The 25,476-nt window shown below is 42.2% G+C and overlaps 2 protein-coding genes across 2 annotated transcripts; both read right to left on the bottom strand.

Annotated features, from left to right (window-relative positions):
* Positions 1–445: 445 nt before the first annotated feature.
* Positions 446–25,476, bottom strand: LOC122692812 (zinc finger protein 2 homolog). The gene is made up of 4 exons (XM_043900635.1): positions 24,907–25,476; positions 18,420–18,618; positions 17,479–17,536; positions 446–1,447 (listed from the first exon to the last, which is right to left on the bottom strand). Exons 1-4 carry the CDS (start codon positions 25,474–25,476, stop codon positions 679–681), a joined length of 1,596 nt encoding a protein of 531 aa, XP_043756570.1. The 3' UTR covers positions 446–678.
* LOC122691429 (putative protein ZNF720) lies at positions 1,700–7,400 on the bottom strand. The gene is made up of 4 exons (XM_043897985.1): positions 7,256–7,400; positions 5,720–5,812; positions 2,394–2,693; positions 1,700–1,716 (listed from the first exon to the last, which is right to left on the bottom strand). Exons 1-4 carry the CDS (start codon positions 7,398–7,400, stop codon positions 1,700–1,702), a joined length of 555 nt encoding a protein of 184 aa, XP_043753920.1.

Below are 25,476 nucleotides of genomic sequence, written 5' to 3'. Positions count from 1 at the left end.
ATCATGGTGACCACTGAGGTGTTTGACATCAGTGAGAAATACCTCCATCCAGAGGTTTAGTGTGTATATAACATGACTATGTTCTTAATCATATAAATTGGAGAATAAATGTAAATGATTCCCACTTCATATAGAAGGGCTTTTCTTACCATTGGCCAACAACCATCAACAACATAAGTTCATATATACAATAGAAACAAATCACAAAATGTACTAATTTCAGAGTTGAATTACATTCGTTTTGGTTCCTTAATAATCTCAAATAACGTTAACATAAACAGGGATACATTAATAATAATTATACCTCTGCATATATCCACCCCTTCATCTTGTGATACATACTAACATATCAAGTTTGGATGTATTTTACTTATGGGATACTTGCTAGAGTGTTTCTGCTTAGAGTAAATATTCAACAAAAGTGGTACGAATGACATGCTTTCTAGTATGAATTCTCTAGTATTGAGTTACTTTTGATGTTTGATTAAGCAGTTTTCTACATTTTTTTATTTCATTCATGTAACTTTCCAAAGAAAACACTCGTTTTTTCAAAATTGTATATTTAGGACCAAGTTTTTTACTACTGATTCATTTCTAGGGTTTCTCTGCAGTATGAATTCTCTGATTGTGAGTGAGGTGATGGCTGTGATGAAATGCTTTGCCACATTCCTTGCATTTCTAACATTTCTCTGCAGTATGAACTCTCTGATGTCGAGAAAGACCTGTACTCTGGGAAAAGGCTTTGCCACAGTCTGTACATTTATAAGGTTTCTCCCCAGTATGGATTCGTTGATGCTGAGTAAGAAGTGAAAAATAGATAAAGGCTTTGCCACATTCTGTACATTTATAAGGTCTTTCCCCGGTATGGATTCGCTGATGTTGAGTTAAATTTGAACTCTGCTTAAAAGCCTTGCCACATGCTATACATTTATAAGGTCTCTCCCCAGTATGGATTCGTTGATGTCGAGTGAGAGAAGAATAACGGATAAAGGCTTTGCCACATGTGGTACATTTATGAGGTCTCTCCCCAGTATGGATTCGTTGATGTTGAGTTAAAGTTGAACTCTCCTTAAAACCCTTGCCACATGCTGTACATTTATAAGGTGTCTCCCCAGTATGAATTCGTTGATGTCGAGTAAGAAGCGAATAATTGATAAAGGCTTTGCCACAGTCTGTACATTTATATGGTCTCTCCCCAGTATGGATTCGCAGATGTGGAGTTAAAGCTGAACTTTGCTTAAAAGCCTTGCCACATGCTGTACATTTATAAGGTCTCTCCCCAGTATGGGTTCGCTGATGGTGAGTTAAAGCTGAAATCTGCTTAAACGCCTTGCTACATGCTGTACATTTATAAGGTCTCTCCCCAGTATGGATTCGCTGATGTTGAGTTAAAGTTGAACTCTTCTTAAAAGCCTTCCCACATGCTGTACACTTATAAGGTCTCTCCCTAGTATGAATTTGCTGATGTTGAGTAACACATGAACAGCAGATAAAGGCTTTGCCACATTCTGTACATTCGTATGGTTTTTCCCCAGCATGGATTCCCAGATGTTCAGTTAAATATGAACTCTGATTAAAGGTTTGGCCACATGCTATACATTTGAAATTTTTCCTTCCTGTATGAATTTTCCTATGTCTACTTAGATTTGGTGAGCTACTAAAGACTTTTCCACATGTATTACACTTGCAATGTTTCCGCTTAGTCTGAATATTCTGCTGTTGAATAACTTTTGAAGACTGGTTAAAAACCTTACCATAATCATAACAATTATAAGTCTTCTCTCCAACATCAATACGGTTATAAGTATTAATAGTAAGATATGAGCTTTGATAAAATATATCCCTACACTTATGATGTTCAGAATTCTTATCTGAAAGTTGATGTCCCTGTTCTTTCACGAGATATGAGACTTGATCAACATTATGCCCAGGTTCATTGCATGAAGAGCTTCTCATTCCATCATGCATACTCTTGTAATTATTGGGGGTAGAGCTCCTGCTTAAGGCATTACTCATTTTGTTACACTTGTAAAGTTGTTCCACACTAATTATACCTCCATATGTATTGAACAATGATGGCTGAGTAAGTAGTCTCCCATTATTATCACCATTACAGATTGTGGAACAAGGAGACAATAGCTCCTGGTTGAAGAACAAGAAACCCTTGTTAAAGGATCCCTCAAATTGATTGTATTGGGAACTTTTCCCCTCATGTTTAATTTTCTGGTTTCCAGACATGTTTGAATGTATATTTAATAGACAGCTATGCTCAGAGTATAGGTTTGAATGAGTATTTGCAGTAGAGACTAGATGACTTTCCAGATTTTCCACATTTACCTTCAGAGAACATGTATGTTTCAAAAGATGATGTGGATCTTTGCTGACAAATATACACTTATCTGCAAATGTTAATGATTGAAATTCGTCATCTGAAATTGGTTTTTCCTTATTTGATTCACATCCTTGATTTCTTTTGATGGGAATGTTTACTTTATGGGAAACAGAACCAACTTGGTTGTGTCCATCATAACATGCTCTCCGCTCTTTATATGCCCTCATAGATTCCCAGTCGTTGGTTAAATGTAAATTTGCAAGGTGAAATCTTTCATATATTCCTAGCTTTGCTGTTGGGAGTAAATCTTCTAAGCCTGGCTTTTGGGTCCTCAAACCCTGGGTGTCGTGAGAAGACACAGCTGAAAGATACCAAATGATAAGTTATTTTACTTACTATTCTTGGGGAATATAGTTTACAATTTACATAAAATTGGCATACACTTGGCTAGATTAAGCCTAAAACCGAGATAGAAGGAGTCAAGATGGCAGAGGATTCGGAAGACGTGGAGTTCATCCCTCTCCACAAAAGCATCAAGAATACATCTTGAAGTGGAAAACTTCTCACAGAGCCCTGAGGAACACGGGCAGAGGAACTTGGACACCTGAAAGGACAAGAAAGATCCCTGCTGAGCCAGGTAGGACAAGGGAGAGATGGAGGAAAGGGAAGAGGAAAAGAAGTAGCATGGGACCTTCAAAACCCTGGGGGGACCTGAAGAGAGGAGAGGTCTCCACATCCAGGGAAGCCCCTCACTGGGGGGAGTTCAGTTGGGACAGACGGGTAGCGCGTCCTCTGTGGGAAGAGAACACAGCCACGAGTGTGCAGGACAGAGTGAGACCTGTGCGCAGGGTACTGACCCCTGCCCTGCCCACCCAGCCTGAGAGGGTGTCCTCCACTGCAGACAAGGGCTGGGTGCTGGAACGCGGGGTTCGGAGAGCAGACCCAGGCAGAGGACTGCGGTTGGCCGAGAGGAGACATCCTGAGTGGACGGGAGGGAGGGAGGAGCTCTGCAAATGGGATGCTTGTGGAGGAAGCCTGAACCACCAGAGAAGCAGAGCGGTGCTGTTGAGTGATGCCTGAAGGGAAGAACCTCCTTGCAGCCTCTCTGCCCCTGTGCCTGTCCCTGCCTCTCCAGGCACTAGGAATGGCTCCACCTAGGTGGGTGATCTCACGACCCCCAAAGCTGCTTCCTCCTCCCCAGCTGCCTCTCCACCAGGGTAGACTCATGGGCTCCAGGGGCACCTTCAGAGCACAGGCCTGTGGGTGGTCCCAATGCACAGGTGGTGCTGAAACCACAGCTGAGCCCCAAGGCCCTGCCACTAAGCAAGAAGAGCTGAGACCTCTCCTTGCATCTGTACAAACCATGGTGTTCCACCCCACAACTGGCTTGGTAAACTCAGCCCCAAGAGAACATCTGGATGGAAATGAGTCTCTGGCAGTCAAGACCAGTCTGGCTTTAGCAACTGTAGACGTTGTAGGCATGCACATGAGGCATTTGGGCCAGGTCACAGTCTACATTGCCCCAATGGCACAACAGCGGGTCCAGCTCAACAATGAATGTACACCTGGGATATGACTACAGTGGATCTCTGCTGGTGACCTGGTGAAAACAACATCTGAGAGACACCAGGGTCAAGTGCCAGCATACCCATGGTTCAGGTGGTGCCAAGATCAATGCCAACACAGGGTGACAGGCGAGCTCGCACAGCACATGAAAGATGACACGCAGGGCACTCTCCGAGGAGAACATCCCCAGAGGAGCAACACTCAGCGGCTTCCCTCCCAGTGGGTCTGCTCCAGTCCCACTAGATCAGAAGCACCACAGATCAGAGCAGAGCTAATTTCAGATCTGGGGCCTCTGCTCCACCAATCAAGAAGCAGACCCCGCCACAGACAGTGACAGCCACAGAGGAAAGGCAAAGCGGCCCTCAATATCCGGGCAGACTCTGGTCACAATAGTAACAATCAAGCCCCTCTCAAGGGCATAAGGGCACAAGTCTCTGGACCACCTCACCCACCAGGGAGCAGACACCAGAGCAAGAGGAACTAGGATCTGCAGCCTGCAGAACAGAGACCACAAACACAGAACATTGGACAAGATGAGATGACAAAGGAGTATGGTGCAGAGGAGAAGTCAAGATAGAAACCTGCAGGAACAATGAAGTGAGGAGAAGTTGAGGAGTGTCATGATTAATTTTTGCTTGAAGTAATCAAATTTAGAAACAAATCGTTTTCACAAATGCTAATGCCTACTTATTATTTAACCCACTTACCACTCATGTTGTTATCGGAGCATGTTCTAATAGAGTCTAAAATAGTAAATGATATTGAGCTAGAACTAATCAGAAATAGATGGCATAAATGATAAAGTCCTGGGATGTTTCATAACAAACAAGATAGATTTAATAAGGTAAGAGTTCTTAACAAATCAAATGAGAAGTGAGACTTGAAAAATATGGTGAGAACACGGGGAACTCTACTCAATGCTCTGTGGTGGCCTCAATGGGAAGGAAATCTAATCAAGAAAGGAAATGTGTATGTGTATTACTTATTCTTTCTGTATAGCAAAACTAACATAACATTGTAAAATAGCATTTTGGAACAGAAAAATTTGTTCTTAAAGATGTCTCTATATAATCTATAAACTTAATAGTGGAGAACCATCAGAAAAAAGTACTGTGGGAAATGTTCCAAACTCCAATGTCAGTAATTTGTTTAAGAACTCTGTGAGTTAAATAAATATATTAAAGCATTTTAGCATTAATGAATTGGGACAAATATACTTAACACATTTAATGTTAGTTCATGTAAAAAAAGAGAATCTTTAACATAAAATTCAGATTTACATTTTCTCATTTTAGTGAGGTGTCTTATACAGTGAAGAATTTGAGTATGATATTTCTAAGGTCATATGTGTAGTTTCCAGTGGACTGGAAATTATATGGCAGAAAACAAAAAACATCTGGCCCCAGTATGCCTACAAGTTTGGCAATTTTTTCACAGCTCCACCCACACACTTCTGACTAGGGACAGAACCAGCACTTTTAAAAGGGCTTAATATAGTTACTCAGAAATATGCAGATTTCCTAAAACCTCCCCAAAATGGACGAGTTATCAGGTCATGCAGGTTGTTACAAGCCAAGACAAGTATTTTGGTTCTAACTGTAAATATGAAAATTAATCACTGGAGAAAAATACACAAATGATGAAAAGAATCAGGAATGGGTCAGGAGATGACGCTCTATGACAGTGACAGAAATAAACCTAGGCTAATCCAAAATCGTCTCCACTGAAGCAGATCTTCTCAAACCACACGACAAAGTATGACTTCCTCCCCAATGATTGTCCCTCTCACCTGACTCATCTGCTTCATCCATAGACACATACCTGGGTGTATGGCTATCTCCATTCTCCTTACATCCCAGGGATCCTTCATTTGCTCCAGAAATGTGACCAGGTCCGGCTTAGAGACCACAAGACCTGTTCATGCGAAAAAGGAATATGTGTTTTCTGAGATATTCATCAATTTCCAATTAAATATGTATTCAGGTAAGAGAGAAGTCAAGGTAGAAAGTTAAAATAGCATTAAGAAAAAGAATTTCACCAAATAGTTTATTGGAAGCATATTTAAAAGACAAATGCATCAAAATCAGATTCTGATATTATGCTCAAGTACTACTAAGGCAAAAGCAGGTAGTGGAATTCTGGTTTTAAGAGGAGAGTGGCACTATTTGATACCACAGAACTTACAGAATTACCAGGAACATACAGTGAAGTATATGCAGGTCAAGAAGCAACAGATGGAATTGTACACTGAACAGTTGACTGGTTGCAGATTGGGAAAGGGGTACATCAAGACTGTACATTGACACCCTGCTTATTTAATTTCTATGCAGAGTACATCATGCGAAATGCTGGCGGGGATGAATCACACCCTGGAATCAAGATTACCAGGAGAGATATCAACAACTTCAGATAGACAGATGACATCACACTAATGGCAGAAATAGAAGAGGAACGAAAAAGCCTCTTGATGGGGGTGAAAGAGGAGAGTGAAAAAGCTGGCTTAAAACTCAACATTCAGAAAACTAAGATCATGGCATCCAATCTCATCGCTTCATGGCAAATAGATAGGGGAAAAGTGGAAACAGTGACAGATTTAATTTTGGCAGGGGGCGGGGGCTCCAAAATTACTGCAGATGGTGACTGCAGCCATGAAATTAAAAGTTGCTTGCCCTTTGGAAGAAAAGCTATGACGAAGACAGCATATTAAAAACAGAGACATCACTTTGCCAACAAAGGTCCGTATAGTCAATGCTATGGTTTTTTCAATAGTCATGAACGGATGTGATATTTGGAACATAAAGAAGGCTGAGCACCAAAGAACTGATGTCTTTGAACTGTGGCGCTGGAGAAGACTCTTGAGAGTCCCTTGGTCAGCAAGGAGATCACACCAGTCCATCCTAAAGCAATCAACCCTGAATATTCATTGGAAGGACTGATGCTGAAGCTCCAATACTTCCAATACACCTGATGTGAAGAGCCAATTCATTGGAAAAGACCCTGATGCTGGGAAAGATTGAGTACAGGGGAAGGGAGTGGCAAAAGATGAGATGGTTGAATAGCATTATTGACTCAATGGATATGAATGTGAGCAAACTCTGGGAGTTAAAGAAGGCTAGGGAAGCCTGGCTTGCTGCGTTCCACAGGATCGCAAAGAGTTGGACATGACTTAGCTGCTGAAGAACAAGAAGGCAGGTTATATGAAAAAAGAAGGTTACTATACCCTGGAAAGTAGGGATCTTAACCTCTACTGGACAAAGCAGAAAATTCCAGGAGACATTCTAGAATGAATGAACCAAAACCCTGAGATTTTTGGAATTTGGGGGTTTTTGAGGGATTTTATAAGCCAGTGATCCTCACCCAAGCAGGCCAGATTCCCGTAGTTCTCTAACATCACGTCCCTGTACAATTCCCGCTGACCGAGGTCCAGGCATTCCCACTCCTCTTGCGTGAAATCTATGGTCACATCCTGGAATGTCAGCAGCCCCTGAAATACAAAGGACATGAGCCACGTGGACCTGGGAAGACTTCCTAATGTGACTCAAGATGAAACCAGCAAGAGAAATGGTTCTGGTTTAGGAGAATGTCTGGTGTTACACAAGAATATAATTTTTATTCTACCGTATTTTCCACTGTATTTCTAACTCCAGGAAAAGAGAATGAAATCTGATCCACAGACCACTATAGAAACTATTCTGATCTGGAAGAGAAATTATAAAACAATCACATCAACACTGACTTATCTATTTTTGAGAGTTGTACTCCTGTGACCCAGGATAAACTGTCTATCAAGGAAAGCATGTTAGTCACTCAGTCATGTCTGATTCTTTCCGACCCCATGGACTGTAGCATGCCAGGCTTCTCTGTCCATGTGATTTTTCAGGCAAGAATACTGCAGTGAGTTGCCATTTCCTTCTCCACGGGAATCTTCCCCACCAGGGGATCGGACCCGGGTCTCCCACATTGCAGGCAGATTCTTCACCATCTGAGTCACCAGGGAAGCCCCCTATCAAGGAAACAGGAAATATTTTTAAAAAGCATGCTCTGATCTAAGAGTTCTGGAGTGGGGCCAATGTGCCACATTTTTAACAAGCTTATTTTAACTAGTAATGTTGAAAATTCTGACACATGAATGACCGTTCTGAAAAGCAAAGAGGTTGACCAGTAAGGTAAGAATTTATACTTAACATTGAATTTTAAGTGTTTTACAAAATTGACAGGTCTGACAGAATAGTACCCATAGCAGCAATCATCCTTTCAACTATTTAGTATATACTATATGTCTTTCTAAAAGTTTTTACAGGGTCTTGAATGTACCACATAAATAATATAAAATCAACATTCTTGTTCCACCGTTTTGCAAATATTTTAACAAACATTCATTAAATGACAGATCTTGAATTTGCTTCAGTTTATCTGAACTAAAATTTACCTAGTAAAACACAATTACCCATGGACAACACTAAAAAAAGTGTATAGGAGTTTTTCTAGGGTCTTCCCTGGTACTCTGAGCTCCCAAGTCAGGGGGCTGGTTTCAGTCCCTTGTTAGAGAACTAGATGCCACATGCCACAGCTAAAGTTTGCCTGCTGCAACAAAGTCTCCCACATGGCTCCAAGATTCTGTACGCTACAACCAAGACACTACTCAGCCAAACATAAATACGTGTATTTTTTAAAAAGAACTTTATATAACTGGTGAGAATACCACAACAAGAAAATAAAAATAATTTTAACATTTTCATGCATGCAGACATATATTAAAATGAGACTATATACTTACAAAGAGTATTAAGGAGAAGCTAACATTCAGAAAACTAAGATGACAGCATCCAGTCCCATCACTTCATGGCAAATAGATGGGGAAAGAGTGGAAACAGTGGCTGACTTTATTTTGGGGGGCTCCAAAATCACTGCAGATGGTGACTGCAGCCACGAAATTAAAAGACGCTTACTCCTTGGAGGGAAAGTTATGACCAACCTAGACAGCATATTAAAATGCAGAAACATTACTTTGTCCACAAAGGTCCGTCTAGTCAAGGCTATGGATTTTCCAGTAGTCATGTATGGATGTGAGAGTTGGACTATAAAAAAAGCTGAGCAGAGAAGAATTGCTGCTTTTGAAATGTGGTGTTGGAGGACTCTTGAGAGTCCCTTGGACTGCAAGGAGATGCAATCAGTCCATCCTAAAGGAAATCAGTCTGGATGTTCATTGGAAGGATGGATGTTCAAGCTGAAACTCCAATATTTTGGCCATCTGATGCGAAAAACTGACTCATCTGAAAAGACCCTGATGTTGGGAAAGATTGAAGGCAGGAGGAGAAGGGGACGAGAGAGGATGAGATGGTTAGATGGCATCACTGACTCAATGGACATGAGTTTGGGTAAACTCCAGGAGTTGGTGATGGACAGGGAGACCTGGAGTGCTGCGGTTCATGGGGTCGCAAAGGGTCAGACAAGAATGAGCTGCTGAACTGAACTGATTCATGTACAGTTCAGTTCAGTTCAGCTGAATTCATTCATATTCATGTCAATAAAATCGATATTCATGTCAATAAAATCAGTTCATGTTCAGTTCAGTTCAGTCATTCATACTCATGTCAATAAAATCGAGATTATTATTATTATTATTGATGTTTAATTATTTTTGGCTGCACTGGGTCTTTGTTTTTGCCCTCAGACTTAGTTGCTCTATGGCATGTGGGATCTTCCCATACTAGGGATCAAACCTGTGTCCCAGGCATTGCAAAGCAGACTCTTAACCACTGAACCATGAGAGAAGCCCCGAGAGATTGTTTTTAATGGGTTAAAATATATATATCTACTTGTGGATGTGATTCTTTGTATATTTTAAATACACAAGGGTGCAAACATATACAATGGTATGAGATAAATTAGAGATCTTGGTTCTGAAATTTTAATTTCTTGAAAAACTGGATCATTTTGTTGAGCTATATCTTAGACATTCAACACAGGTGAAAACAGACTAGCACCAATAGGATTGTTTCAAATATTTTGATAAAAAAATGCAAAAATGTGAGTAAGACCATGTCTGTGATATTAGCGTGGAGTGTACTGGAAACATCACACTTGGGCTTGAGTGATGAAAACTCCCACTCCCAAAACCCAGTATCTATCTTTAACACAGTGAGTATTCATTTTCCAAATCAAAGAGAAACCAAGAAGATGTGGAGTGTCTCCATTAACTGTGAGAGTTTTCACATGTTCCTCATTCCATTTGTCCACAGCCTTGTTTAAAGACAGAGGGGGAAGAAATGAACTTTATAGCCTGATAATCTCAGAGAAATCACCAGAGCCAGTGGACATCATCTGTCATGGTGTAAATGGATCACACGGAAGATGCACTATCAGAACCTGGGCATTTCGGAAAAAATAAAGAAATTATAACTTGAACCTGACATAAAAAATATCAGTTTTATGCAAAATTCATTTCATATAAACTTCCTCTGTTTTGTATCCTAACAATGTTGTCACGCGAGTGTATGTTCCTGGGTTCTTTGTCTCGTCACAACGAAAATTTGGAGTGACGGACATTAAAGCCCCTTGGCGGGTCACAGCTCTCAGAGGACAGACCGTGTTATAGCTCTTAAATAAATCAGCGTTACAGCTCTATTTATTTAGATAATACCTGGAAAATCCATCTTTGAGTTGTGAGGACAGTTCGATCCAAAGACACGGAGAGAAGATCGCCCCATCACGCGGGGGGGAGAGAGAGAGAGAGAAGAAGGAAGAGGGCTTTGGCTCCTATTTTTATCTGTTTCTCTGCCCCTGGGTTTGTCTTATGTAAATCGGGCCTAGGCAGGCGCCTTGTTTGTTTTACCTGAGGTTCTCATTCCAGTCCTAGGACCTTCTTTTGTTCTATTTTCGCGGGCTTTCCCTTCCAGGTCTTTTAGCCACCGCCATTTTGGACTCTTTTTCTCTATTTTAACTACGTAACAATGTGTTTAACTACTAAGTCTTAGCGTTACAGAGGACAGTATCGCCTAGTTTTCTTTTTATTTCTGAGCATTTTGTGAAAAATTCTGGATCACTGAGTTTATTCAATATATAAGGGCATTTTATAACTCCTAAAGAGCTGAAATGGCATCCATATGTAAACTCATCATGGCATTTCCCCTAGTTCCCTAAGATCCCAACACCGAACCACATCCCAGTGCGAATCTCGGATACTAGTGCCTCTCACAAAGGGAATATATTCACTAGTTGAAAGTCGCTAATTCATGCTGAGAATTCATCATGCTCCGTAGAAAGCCAGGATACAGACAAGGGAGACAAGATTCTGGGACTCAAGGAAGAAGTGGTCTAAAGAGCCAGGCTTCACTATGATAAGAAGAAAAGGAAAAATAAAGAAGTTGATAACAGACACGCAGGCAGAAAAGTTAGAAGCAGAGAACTAAAGGTGTGCAGGTTCTCAGTCCAGGCATTTCAGGAAGAAAAGCAGACACAGCCCCAGACCCGGGACAGAACACGTACCTGAGAAGCTGCCATTTCCTCCTCTTCTTCCTCCTGCTCTGCGTCTTCTCTGGGGATGTTACATCCCAAACTCACATCTGCATCTTGAGAAAATGCATTCAAAGTCATCCATGCAGCTGTTTAACCTGCAACTGCTGTAGGGAAAGAGAAGAAAACGTTTTCCTGTTTCCCTCACCCTTTTCTGAGCTCCTTCTTGACATTCTGTATTCCCAATCTGTAGTGGGGAATCAAGACTAACCTGATAATGCTAATCACATCCTGGTGCTCTACACTATTTGCAGATCGTCCGGGCTAGTTCTTCTCCTTCGTTTTCGAGTTACAGAGAACAGTTCACGAGAGACAGTGGACCCTACTTCTGTACTACCTGACCCACCCTAGGAGGGTTGTGAAAGAAATGTAAGAGGAAGACCCGCATTCAGAGCCCTGAGGGGAAACCTCACACCTGAGACCTCAGGAAGGGAGGGTTTAGGGAGGGAACTTCTAGAAACAAAGAAGGTCAACCTGATTCCCTGGGGAGGGGCTCTTTCTAGGATGGGTGTGGCCGTCCACAGCCTGCCTGTCACCTTGGGGGCTGGGAGGGGAGAGGTGAGTGTTTGGTCAGAATCACCTGGGGGTCTTGGGTTCCTGCCAGGCTCTACTTGCAGAATTCTTCCCAAAGATCTCCCCTGTCCTTAGTTTTTTTTCACCCCCCTCTGCAGCCTGGGGACACAGGTTTTCACAAAATGATTTGCTTTGTGACCACCTCTCTGCAGGCGTGACAGCTCCAACTTCAGAGACCAAGAGCCTGGAGGCACTTCCATCCCCGCTTTCTTGGAGAAGAAACCAGGGGCAGCAGGAGGCCTGGCGTGCTGCAGTCCAGGGCGAATGAGCACTTGAACTGAACTGAACTGAGCAGGACACTCTAGGTTCACAGTGCGTATGGGACGAGTCAAATGCCTCTGAGAACGATGCCCTAAATGCTATCTGATGTCCAGCCAAGAAGTAATGATCGGTGTTGTCATAAGTTACATCACACAGGAGTTAACACCTGAGAATGTTGTTGCTCTACTTCCTGTGTGTGTTTTCCTAGGTTTTATGAATCAACTGCTACAGTTCGTTGTCTCCTCCATTTAGAGAGCTCTATTTTCCCACATCTTTAAAGCATAATGAGCAAGGAAAAATTAAAGATAGAAGCATATTCATCTTTCTCATATTATATATTCTAAAAAATATTCAGTCTGCATTCACCAGTACCAACTTTGTAGAAGATTTATTTCACTGCAGATTTGAGAATAAAGTATAGACATTTCCCATATACCTGTTGTTCCCACATGTGGACAATCTCCCTACTTAGCTTTCCCCACCAGAGTGAGCATTTGTTACCACTGCTGAATCTACGTGGGCAGTAAATAAATACACTCTCTAGTTTAACCCTCTGTTCCTGTTTTAGGAATGTGCACTCCATACCTCTAGATAAATGTTTAATAACATGTGTCCATCATGACAGTTTAACAAATTATTTCATGGTCCTGAAAGTTCTCTAGACTTAGGATATTCATAGTCCCTCCTTTGAAACCCACAGTAATCATGGACCTTTTAAATCTCTTCTATATTTCTTACTAGATTCCAAGGTGACTGAGTGGTAAGGAATCTGCCTGCCGATGCAGGACATCCAGGTGATGCAGGTTCAGTCCATGGGTCAGGAAGATCCCCTGGAGGAAGAGATGGCAACCCACTCCAGTATCCTTTCCTGGGAAATCAATGAAGAGAGGTGAGCCTGGCAGGCTACAGCCCCTGGGATCACAGATACTCAGACACAGCTGAGCACACATAAGAACATTTACCTACACCAAAAACTCATATTGTAAAAATCCTACTTTCTGTAGCATTTTCAAATGGGCTTCTGTCACTTGGTAATGAAGGAGGAAACAGAGAGAGCTGGACTCCGTCATAGGCCAGGCTGTGAGCATTAGGCTACACGCACGGTCACCCTCCCAGTGGACTCTGAACTTTGCGCCCCTACGTCTATAGAAATGGCTTACCAATGGAAAATCAGATCCCACCCCACCCCCCCATAAAACAGCCTCAAGACTTCTCCTTGGACTCTGTTGCCTAAAAGAATATGTTAATTATCTCTGTAACAAAACAAAGTGATGAATTCCATTCTGTTTATTGGGATATGACCACAGGCCTGTTGATAAATATCCACTGTTTATTTAGTCCTGTGACACAATAATCATGGGTTAACTTTGATCCTATCTCTCTTTTACCTTGTCTAGACTAGTTTCAAGGAATTTGGGGAGGTGGGTTTGAGCAAGTACACTTAGGGTATATAAAGTTTTCACAAACACTGTTTGGGGTCCTTGGATAAGAGGAGACTGTCCCTTGGCCCCACCGCTATAATAAACTACACTCCGCTATCTGCATTGTCCTTCTGAGTCAGTTTGTTTCCCAGAACACATGGCTACAACAGTAAAATGCATGCAATGATTGTCAATGCATTTTATGCCTTGAAAGCTTCACATGCAAAAGCGTAAGAACTATCTCTGTGCCTATATTCCTGCTCAGTAAATAAGTTCATCAATACCATTTTTTAAATGCCATACATATCTGTTAAGACAATATTTGTACAAATATAGAGATCAGACGTGGACACAGCAGGAGAAGAAGAGGGGGACAAATTGAAAGGGTACCACTGACATATATACACCACCATGAATAAAATGTTGGAGAAGACTCTTGAGAGTCCCTTGGACTGCAAGGAGATCCAACCAGTCCATCCGAAAGGAAATCAGTCCTGAATATTCATTGGAAGGAATGATGTTGAAGCTGAAACTTTTATATTTTGGCCACCTGATGTGAAGAACTGACTCATTTGAAGAGACACTGATGCTGGGAAAGGTTGAAGGGGGGAGGAGAAGGGTACAACAGAGGATGCGGTGTTTGGATGGCATCACTGACTCAATGGACATGAGTTTGAGCAAGGTCCAGGATTTGTTGATGGACAGGGAGACCTGGCATGAAGCAGTCCATGGGGTCACAAAGAGCCAGACACGACTGAGCAACTGAACTGAACTGATGGTGAAAATAGGTAGATGGTCGGAAGCTGCTGTTTACCACAGTGGGCTCAGCTTGGTGCTGTGTGCTGACCAGAGGGGTGAAATGGAGACCACGGGAAGGAGGTCGAAGAGGGAGTAGATTTATGTATAGTTATGGCTGATTGACGATTTCATACAGCACAAACCAGCACAGCATTGTAAAGCAATATATATTCCAATAAATAAATATGTGCAGACATATATATATATATATATATATATTATGTCTCAAAAGGGAAAAAAAGCTAAACCGATTGGTCACCGGTGGTGGAGAATCCATCTGACACTGCGGGGGACAAAAGCCTCATCCCTGGTCCAGGAATACTCCACATGCTGTGGGGAGACTAAGCCTGTGCCCCACAGCTGCTGAGGCTGGGCGGGGCAGCTTGCTCTTTTCCATGGGCAGGAAGCAAAAGAAATATGCTCACCACCCCTAAACAATAAGGAATGCAAAAGAAAGCTACAGGGATGTATCACCGCATGCAAGGCAGAATAACAATCCGCAAAAAGCCCACTAATAATATCACAAAAACTGAAGGGGTTTGGAGATCAGGGAACCTCCTACATGGCTGGAGGGAATGTAAGCTGGTGCAGTCACGTGGGTGTACCGTGTGGAAGTTCCTTAAAAAACATAACCTCCTGACATTTAAGGAAATGAATTCCATGAAAAGTAGACAAAACATATTAATCAACAAATTGACAAGCTTTACAGTTTTTAGTAAATCATCTGCAATTCTGAAATGACCAGTTTTGATCTAGCATTTCTAAATTCTCTAAGTTAAATGTGTAGGAATACACATACACTCACATATTCCTACTTGGTTTTCTCACTAACATGTATACCTTCAGATATTTATATCTTGTATTCAATGTGTGTTATATAAATCATATTATGTATATATCTTCAGATATTTATATATTGCATTCAAAGTATGCCAAAGCCATGAGAAAACAGTTCCTTTAAGCCTTACAAGACACATGTGCTAAGAATGATACAGGGTAAGATTTTATAAATCTTGGTTCAGAATTTTACCATCATGGCTTTTGACCATTCTTTTTGTGACTTTGTTAAACTTACATTTGCTTAAATGTGCCCCTGAAAAGTTTTAGCTAACAGAAGAACAAAGGACAATTGCAGCAGGTGAGTTTATCACTCCAGGTCCTCAGAGAACTCACAGCAAGCCTTGAGGGCCCCTGAGGAAGGTCAAGGCTCGAACCAGGCTGAGAAAATTCCAGTACTTGGGGTTCAAATCTGACTCTGGGTGAAGTGCTGTGGGTCCCACACGCTGAGTGTGGAGGGGTCCATTCAAACAAAGACCAGCAGGATGCTGGTGAGCTCTGAGGGTATCACTGAAGGGGGGCCTGTGCAGTAGACCCTGGGGTTCAGCAAGACTGCTGGTCCCAAGGAAGGGGTCATCTAGTGCAGGTGCTCACAGGACTGGCTGGTGTGAGTTCAAGGACCTGCAGGCTGTCTGCTCCCCAGACAGACGCTGAGGCAGCAACAGCATGGAGCAGTTCAGGGGAGCTCTCAACAGTACTCTGTATGATCCTTCTTACTAGAACCACCACGATGTCCAAGTAGATAAAAATCAAAGAGGACACACAACGTAGAAGTGGTGGGAAATATATGAAGTTATGAGAGGTTTAACGGCAGTAAGGAACTAATTTCTACAGATGCCATCCCCCTGTGCTACAAAGAGTTTATCATTAAGTTACCTTTCCTGCAACCTGAAATAGGTGGGAGAGGTTAATGCTGGTGGTGCATTAACCCTTCATTCATTCCACATCAATTGCAACACTGAAAAACCATTCCCTTTATTAATTAAGGTACATTAATTTTACACAGATGGAATAAAACCTTTTACATTTGTTGTTTGATCCTTGATTATAATACATATTACAAGCTTCTAAAAACTTTCCTGTTTCTCTGATGAAATATTCTGAGAATGTGATTTATATGGTTTACAAAATGGAGGGTAATTTAGTAAATATGGATGGACAGTAATTATATTAATATGATTTTTCCAGAAAGAGTTTTCTATACTTATATCAGATAGAAGAGAAGGTGTCCTTCCTTCAAGCCTGCCAGATAATATGCATGATTTCTCTATGTTGCTGTTATAAAAATACCAACGATTTTCATGAACTATCCTTCTTTTATGCTTCAAAAGCAAGTGACATAATTATTGAAAACTTAGAGCAAACTTCTGTCTTACTTTGAATTATTCCCTGAACACTTACATCATGGTGACCACAGAGGTGTTTGACATCAGTGAGAAATACCTCCATTCAGAGGTTTAGTGTGTATATAACATGACTGTGTTCTTAATCTTATAAATTGGAGAATAAATGTAAATAATTCCCACTTCATATAGAAGGGCTTCTCTTACCATTGGGCAACAACCGTCAAAAACATAAGTTCATATATACAGTAGAAACAAATCACAGCATGTAGTAATTTGAGAGTTGAATTACATTCGTTTTGGTTCCTTAATAATCTCAAATAACTTAACATAAACAAGGATACATTAATAATAATTATACCTCTGCAAATATCCACCCCTTCATCTTGTGATCCATACTAACATATCAATTTTGTATGTGTTTTACTTATGGAATACTTGCTACAGTGTTTCTGCTTCGAGTAATTCAACAAAAGTGGTACTAATGACATGCTTTCTAGTATGAATTCTATGGTATCGAGTTACTTTTGATGTTTGATTAAGCAGTTTTCTACATTTTTTTTATTTCATTCATGTATCTTTCCAAAGAAAACACTGGTTTTTTCAAAACTGTATATTTGGGACCAACTTTTTTTTATCACTGATTCATTTCTAGGGTTTCTCTGCAGTATGTCTTCTCTGACTGTGAGTGAGGTGATGGCTGTGATGAAATCCTTTGCCACATTCCTTACATTTCTAACATTTATCTGCAATATGATGCCTCTGATGTCAAGAAAGACCTGAACTCTGCAAAAAGCCTTTGCCAGAGTCTGTACATTTATAAGGTCTTTCCCCAGTATGAATTCGCTGATGTTGAGTTAAATTTGAACTCTGCTTAAAAGCCTTGCCACATGCTGTATATTTTTATTTATTTATTTATTTATTTTATTTTTTTAATAATCTTTTTTTTTTTATTAGTTGGAGGCTAATTACTTCACAACATTTCAGTGGGTTTTGTCATACATTGATATGAATCAGCCATAGAGTTACACGTATTCCCCATCCCGATCCCCTCTCCCACCTCCCTCTCCACCCGATTCCTCTGGGTCTTCCCAGTGCACCAGGCCCGAGCACTTGTCTCATGCATCCAACCTGGGCTGGTGATCTGTTTCACCATAGATAATATACATACTGTTCTTTCGAAACATCCCACCCTCCCCTTCTCCCACAGAGTTCAAAAGACTGTTCTGTACTTCTGTGTCTCTTTTTCTGTTTTGCATATAGGGTTATCGTTACCGTCTTTCTAAATTCCATATATATGTGTTAGTATGCTGTAATGTTCTTTATCTTTCTGGCTTACTTCACTCTGTATAATGGGCTCCAGTTTCATCCATCTCATTAGAACTGATTCAAATGAATTCTTTTTAACGGCTGAGTAATATTCCATGGTGTATATGTACCACAGCTTCCTTATCCATTCATCTGCTGATGGGCATCTACATTGCTTCCATGTCCTGGCTATTATAAACAGCCATGCTGTATATTTATAAGGTCTCTCCCCAGTATGGATTCGCTGATGTCGAGTAAGAAAAGAATAACGGATAAAGGCTTTGCCAGATGCTGTACATTTATAAGGTCTCTCCGCAGTATGGATTCGTTGATGTGGAGTAAGAAGTGAATAATTGATAAACGCTTTGCCACATTCTGTACATTTATAACGTCTCTCCCCAGTATGGATTCGCTGAGGTTCAGTTAAAGCTGAACGCTGCTTAAAAGCCTTGCCACATGCTGTACATTTATAAGGTCTCTCCCCAGAATGGATTCGTTCATGTCGAGTAAGAACTGAATAATTGATAAAGGCTTTGCCACATTCTGTACATTTATAAGGTCTCTCCCCTGTATGGATTCGGTGATGTTTAGTTAAACCTGAACGCTGCTTAAAAGCCTTGCCACATGCTGTACATTTATAAGGTCCCTCCCTAGTATGAATTTGCTGATGTTGAGTAACACATGAACAGCAGATAAAGACTTTGTCACATTCCGTACATTTGTATGGTTTCTCCCCAGCATGGATTCCCAGATGTTCAGTTAAATATGAACTCTGATTAAAGGTTTGGCCACATGCTGTACATTTGAAATCTTTCCTTCCTGTATGGATTTTCCTATGTCTACTTAGATTTGGTGAGTTTCTAAAGACTTTTCCACATGTATTACACTAGCAATGTTTCCACTTAGTCTGAATATTCTGCTGTTGAATAACTTTTGAAGACTGGTTAAAAGCTTTACCATAATCATAACAATTATAAGTCTTCTCTCCAATATCCATACTCTTATAAGTATTAATAGTAAGATTTGAGCTTTGATAAAACATATTCCTACACTTCTGATGTTTAGAATTGTTGTCTGAAAATTGATGTCCCTGTTGTTTCACGAGATATGAGTCTTGGTCAACATTATGCCCAGTTTCATTGCATGAAGAGCTTCTCATTCCATCATGTATACTCTTGTAATTATTGGGGGTAGAGCTCCTGCTTAAGGCATTACTCATTTTGTTACACTTGGAAAGTTGTTCCACACTAATTATACCTCCACATGTATTGAACAATGATGTTTGAATAAGGTGTCTCCCCTTATTATCAACATTACACATTTTGGAACAAGGAAAAAAGAGTTGTTGGTTGAAGAACAAGAAACCCTTGTCAAAGGATCCCTCAAATTGACTGTATTGGGAATTTTTCCCCTCATGTTTAAGTTTCCCCTCATGTTTAAGTTTCTGGTTTCCAGACATGTTTGAATGTATATTTAATAGACAGCTATGCTCAGAGTATAGGTTTGAATGAGTATTTGCAGTAGAGACTAGATGACTTTCCAGATTATCCACATGTCCCTTCAGAGAACATGTATGTTTCAAGAGATGATGTGGGTCATTGCTGACAAATATACACTTAACTGCAGATGTTGATGACTGAAATTGGTCATCTGAAATTTTTTTTCCTTATTTGATTCACATCCTTGATTTCTTTTGGCGGTAATGTTTACTTTATGGGAAACTGTACCAACTTGGTTGTGTCCATCATAACATGCTCTCCGCTCTTTATATGCCCTCATAGATTCCCAGTCCTTGGTTAAATGTAAACTTGCAAGGTGAAATCTTTCATATATTCCTAGCTTTGCTGTTGGGAGTAAATCTTCTAAGCCTGGCTTTTGGGTCTTCAAACCTTGGGTGTTGTGAGAAGACACAGCTGATTTTAAAAAAAGAAGAAGAAGAAGAAGACACAGCTGAAAGATACCAAATGATAAGTTATTCTACTTACTATTCTTGGGGAATATAGTTTACAATTTACATAAAATTGGCATACACTTGGCTAGATTAACCCTAAAACTGAGATAGAAGGAGTCAAGATGGCAGAGGATTCGGAAGACATGGAGTTCATCTCTCTCTACAAAAGCATCAAGAATACATTTTGAAGTGGAAAACTTCTCACAGAGCCCTGAGGAACACGGGCAGAGGAACTTGGACACCTGAAAGTACAAGAAAGAGTCCTGCTGAGCCAGGTAGGACAAGAGAGTGATGGAGGAAAGGGGAGAGGAAAAGAAGCCGATGGGACCTGCAAATCTCTGGGGGGATCTGAAGAGAGGAGAGGTCTCCACATCCAGGAAAGCCCCTCACTGGGGGGAGCTCAGTTCGGGCAGAAGGGGAGCCTTGTTCTCTGTGGGAAGAGAACTCGGCAACGAGTGTGCAGGACAGAGTGAGACCTGTACGCAGGGTACTGACCCCTGCCCTGCCCACCCAGCCTGAGAGGGTATCCTCCGCTGCAGACAAGGGCTGGGTGCTGGAACGTGGGGTTTGGAGAGCAGACCCAGGTAGAGGACTGCGGTTGGCCATAAGGAGACATCCTGAGTGGACGGGAGGGAGGGAAGAGCTCTGCAAATGGAATGCTTGTGGAGGAAGCCTGAACCACCAGAGAAGCAGAGCGGGGCTGTTGGGTCATGCCCGGGGTGGGGGAAGAACCTCCTTGCAGCCTCTCTTCCCCTGTGCCTGTCCCTGCCTCTCCAGGCACTAGGAATGGCTCCCACCTAGGTGGTGATCTCACGACCCCCACAGCTGCTTCCTCCTCCCCAGCTGCCTCCCCACCAGGGTAGACTCATGGGCCCCAGGGGCACCTTCAGAGCACACGCCTGTGGGTGGTCCCAATGCACAGGTGGTGCTGAAACCACAGCTGAGCGCCAAGGCCCTGCCATTACGCAAGAAAAGCTGAGACCTCTCCTTGCATCTGTACAAACCATGGTATTCCACCCCACAACTGGCTTGGTAAACTCAGCCCCAAGAGAACATCTGGATGGAAATGAGTCTCTGGCAGTCAAGACCAGTCTGGCTTTAGCAACTGTAGACGTTGTAGGCCCACACATGAGACATTTGGGTCAGGTCACAGTGTCCATTGCCCCCATAGCACCACAGCGAGTCCAGCTCCACAATGAATGTACACCTGGGATATGACTACAGTGGATCTCTGCTGGTGACCTGGTGAAAACAACATCTGAGAGACACCAGGGTCAAGTGCCAGCATACCCATGGTTCAGGTGGCGCCAAGATCAATGCCAACACAGGGTCACAGGCAAGCTCGCACAGCACATGAAAGATGACACGCAGAACACTCTCCGAGGAGAACATCCCCAGAGGAGCAACACTCAGTGGCTTCCCTCCCAGTGGGTGTGCTCCAGTCCCACTAGATCAGAAGCACCACAGATCAGAGCAGAGCTCATTTCAGATCTGGGGCCTCTGCTCCACCAATCAGGAGTGACACCACAGACAGTGACAACCACAGAGGAAAGGTGAAGCGGACTTCAAGATCCGGGCAGGCTCTGGTCACAATAGTAACAATCAACCCCCTCTCAAGGGCATAAGGGCACAAGTCTCTGGACCGCCTCACCCACCAGAGAGCAGACACCAGAGCAAAAGGAACTAGGATCTGCAGCCTGCAGAAGAGAGACCACAAACACAGAACATTGGACAAGATGAGATGACAAAGGAGTATGGTGCAGAGGAGAAGTCAAGATAGAAACCTAGAGGAACAACAAAGCGAGGAGCAGTTGAGCAGTGTAATGTTTATTTTTTGCTTTAAGTAATCAAATTTACGAACAAAACGTTTTCACAAATGCTAATGCCTACTAATTATTTAACCCACTTACCACTCATGTTGTCATCTGAGCATGTTCTAATAGAGTCTAAAATAGTAAATGCTATTGACCTAGAACTAATCAGAAATAGATGGCATAAACGATAAAATCCTGGGATATTTCATAACAAACAAGATAGATTTAATAAGGTAAGAGTTCTTAACAAATCAAATGAGAAGTGAGACTTGAAAAATATGGTGAGAACACAGAGAACTCTACTCAATGCTCTGTGGTGACCTCGATGGGATGAAAATCTAATCAAGAAGGGAAATGTGTATATGTATCACTTATTCTTTCTGTATAGCAAAGCTAACATAACACTGTAAAATAGCATTTTTGGAACAGAAAAATTTGTTCTTAAAGATTTCTCTATATAATCTATAAGCTTAATAGTGAAGAACAATCAGAAAAAAGCACTGTGGGAAATGTTCTAAACTCCCACGTCAATAATTTGTTTAAAAACTCTGTGAGTTAAATAAACATATTAAAGCATTTTAGCATTAATGAATTGGGACAAATTTACTTAACACATTTAATGTTAGTTCATATAAAAAAAGAGAACCTTTAACATAAAATTCAGATTTGCATTTTCTCATTTTAGTGAGGTGTCTTATGCAGTGAAGAAAGAATTTCAGTATGATATTTCTAAGGTCATATGTGTAGTTTCCAGTGGACTGGAAATTATATGGTAGTGTTATAGCCACACTTTCCGGGAAACAGACTCACTCAGAAGGACAATGCAGATAGTGGAGTGCAGTTTATTACGGCGGCGGGCCCAAGGCAGAGTCTCCTCTTAGCCAAGGACCCCGTCCAGCATTTGTGAAAATCTTTTATACCCCATGCGTACGTGTCCAAACCCACCACCTACCCCTTGTGTACGTGTCTAAACCCACCACCTACCCCATGTGTAAGTGTCCAAACAGTAAATAGTCAATAAGCCCGCAGTTACATTCCAACCAGTTAATAATCGATAAGCCTGTGATTACATCCTGATAGATACGAAAAAAGTTTATGACCTGTCCGGAGACAGGGGTGATTACGGTATGCTTCCTCTTAGGCAATGAGTAGCCTGGATGTGATCTTCAAGATTCCCCTGTCTGGAGGGGGTCTTATCCTTCCATTGTCGTCCCCACAGGCACTAAGCTGAGAGTTCAGAGTCCGCTGGAGAGGCAGCCGAGCACAGCCAGCACGGACAGGCCTGAGATGGAGTTCAGGCCCTATGAATTCCTTCTTCATTCCCCCCTCTTGATGCTCTTAGTTTCCATAAGGAGCATCACTCATTGAGATATATTGTACCTCAGCCCTCCTGTCACCCACATGAGAGAATGCTATCAACCTCTGGGTTACAAAGTTCACAAGACATTGTAGGAAGCAGGGCCCACAGAGCAGTATGATTAAGAGTACTATAACAACAGTTACAATGGTTTTCCACCAGTCTCCCTTTACCCAGGACAGAACTGAAGTCCAAAAGGGAATATTTTCATTAGACATGGCTTTCACTTGATTTTGCATATCCTTCAAGGTAGTAGATACATTTCCAGACAGGTCAGGGATGTACACACAACACTCGACTTTAATTACGGCACAAGTCCCTCCTTGGGCTGCTGTGAGTATGTCTAATGCCATCCTATTTTGAATTACTGCCTTCCTCATCTGAATTTGTTCTTCATTCAAAGCTTGAATGGCTTTTGTACTGTCTAAGAGGGCCTGTTTAGTGAAATTAGTTAAGGCCTCTACCTTAACCATGATATCTGTTGCTCCTACAGAGGGTACAAACAAGGCAGCAAGATAGTCATACCATTGGAACACAGATTGTGTCCTTCTTGCATGCGGATGAGGCAGGTTTACTGGAGGCTGGTGTAGGCCAGGCTTAATACTGCCATGGGCGAAAGCAAATCCTAATGTGCAACGCCCCACCCAGCCAACTGGTAACCATGGCCATAAGTTAAGCCCACAGAGCCACTGGGTCCCATTGGGGGCTACCCAGCGGATTCCAGGATTATATTTCCAGTAGGAACCGGGCCACTGAACAGACTGATTGGGGTGATAGGTAACTTCCAAGACTTGTTTACATTGTTCAGGGGGCAAATAACCCATATATTTTAATTCTTTTGGGTCTAGGGGGTGGTCTCCAAATCCAACTTTCTGTTCTTTTTGTTCCCAGCAAATAGTAGCAGGGGTAATCAACTGTCCTTTCTCAGGAGTCATCCAGAAATATTCATCCCAGGCCTGGTAGTATTGCTCAAGGTACCGGGAGGCCTGTCCCCCTTTTGTAAGAGAACCCTTCTCCTTTTTATTTTTCATATATGAGGTATAAGCCTTTGTTACTTCCATAAGGCTGGTGTTCATGTTAAATGTAACCCTATGTCCGTGGCCCATTGATGGCTTCTTTTTACACCAGGAGAGCAAAGAAAGGTTATGATTGGTGAGAGAGAGAAAAGTTCCTTTCTGTTGCTCTAAGAAGGAACACAGTGGTATAAACTCCCCATAATGGAGTGGCGATACCCACCAGGGGAGTCCGTCCATTACTGACAGGGGCATGGCCCCACATACCCAACAGTTGGAGGAGTTGTGGAAGTTCGCGTAAGAATGTGCCCACGAGATGAAGACGTTGTCCTGTGCAGGAACACTGGTCAGGTTCAGAATTGCGTTGATGAGGCCGAGCAGCAGGAGTCGTTTACCCAGCTCCATCCTGTAGAGGGCTCGTCCGGGATCTCGTTCTCTTCTTCCTCTTCAGAATGATCTTGGTTCCCCGTGGGTCGGTGGAGTCCTCCTGGGTGGTCCACTCAGCGTCTTCTGGGTCAGTGTTGTATGCCTTCTTCGCTCTGGTATGATGGATCCAAGGGGCAATGCCTGCAACTTTAACTGCGGTAGGAGTGGTTAAAACAACAGTATAAGGACATTTCCACCGGGGGGCTAGGGAGTCATGTTTCCAGTCTTTCACCCATACCTGGTCCCCTGGTATAAACTCATGCATTTGCTCCCCCAAGGGGAACGGTATTCTTTCTTGCACAAACTTAGTTACTTGATTAATTACCTTACCTAGTTGTTCCATCTGCTGTGATATGCCGTCTCCTCCTACCTGAAGTATATCAGTTGTTACCTGTCTTATTATGGGAGGAGGCCTCCCATACACAATTTCATAGGGAGAGTAGCCATGGGACCGTGGGGTCATCCTGAGTTTGAGCAAGGCCATGGGAAGTAAATCCACCCAGGAACAGTCAGTCTCTATAATCCACTTAGAAAATGTCTCCTTTAGTGTCCAGTTAGTTCGTTCTACCATTCCGGAGCTCTGAGGCCGGTAGGCAGTGTGTAACTTCCATTTTACATTCATGGCTTTACTTACTCGTTGTATCAGATCCGATATGAAGGCTGGCCCGTAATCTGATCCTATGCTGGTGGGGAATCCAAATTGAGGAACTATCTCCCTAAGCAGGCTCCGAGCCACTTCTGATGCTCTTTCAGTTCGGGTGGGGAAGGCCTCCACCCATCCCGAGAATGTACATACCAAGACCAACAGGTAACGAAAATGACGATATGGCTTCATCTCAGCGAAGGCCACTTCCAGATGTTCAAAAGGAAGGGTACCTTTTAATTGGAAGCCTGGGGGTTTTGGTCTGCACCCTGGAGCGGCATCAATCTGAGAGCAGGCGTTACAATTTTGGGATTCCAT

This window comes from Cervus elaphus, chromosome 4 (assembly GCF_910594005.1).
Source record: "Cervus elaphus chromosome 4, mCerEla1.1, whole genome shotgun sequence".
In the NCBI taxonomy this organism is placed as follows: Eukaryota; Metazoa; Chordata; class Mammalia; order Artiodactyla; family Cervidae; genus Cervus; species Cervus elaphus.
The sequence above is the reverse complement of the archived record's forward strand: the minus strand, read 5'-3'. Positions and strand labels throughout refer to the sequence as shown.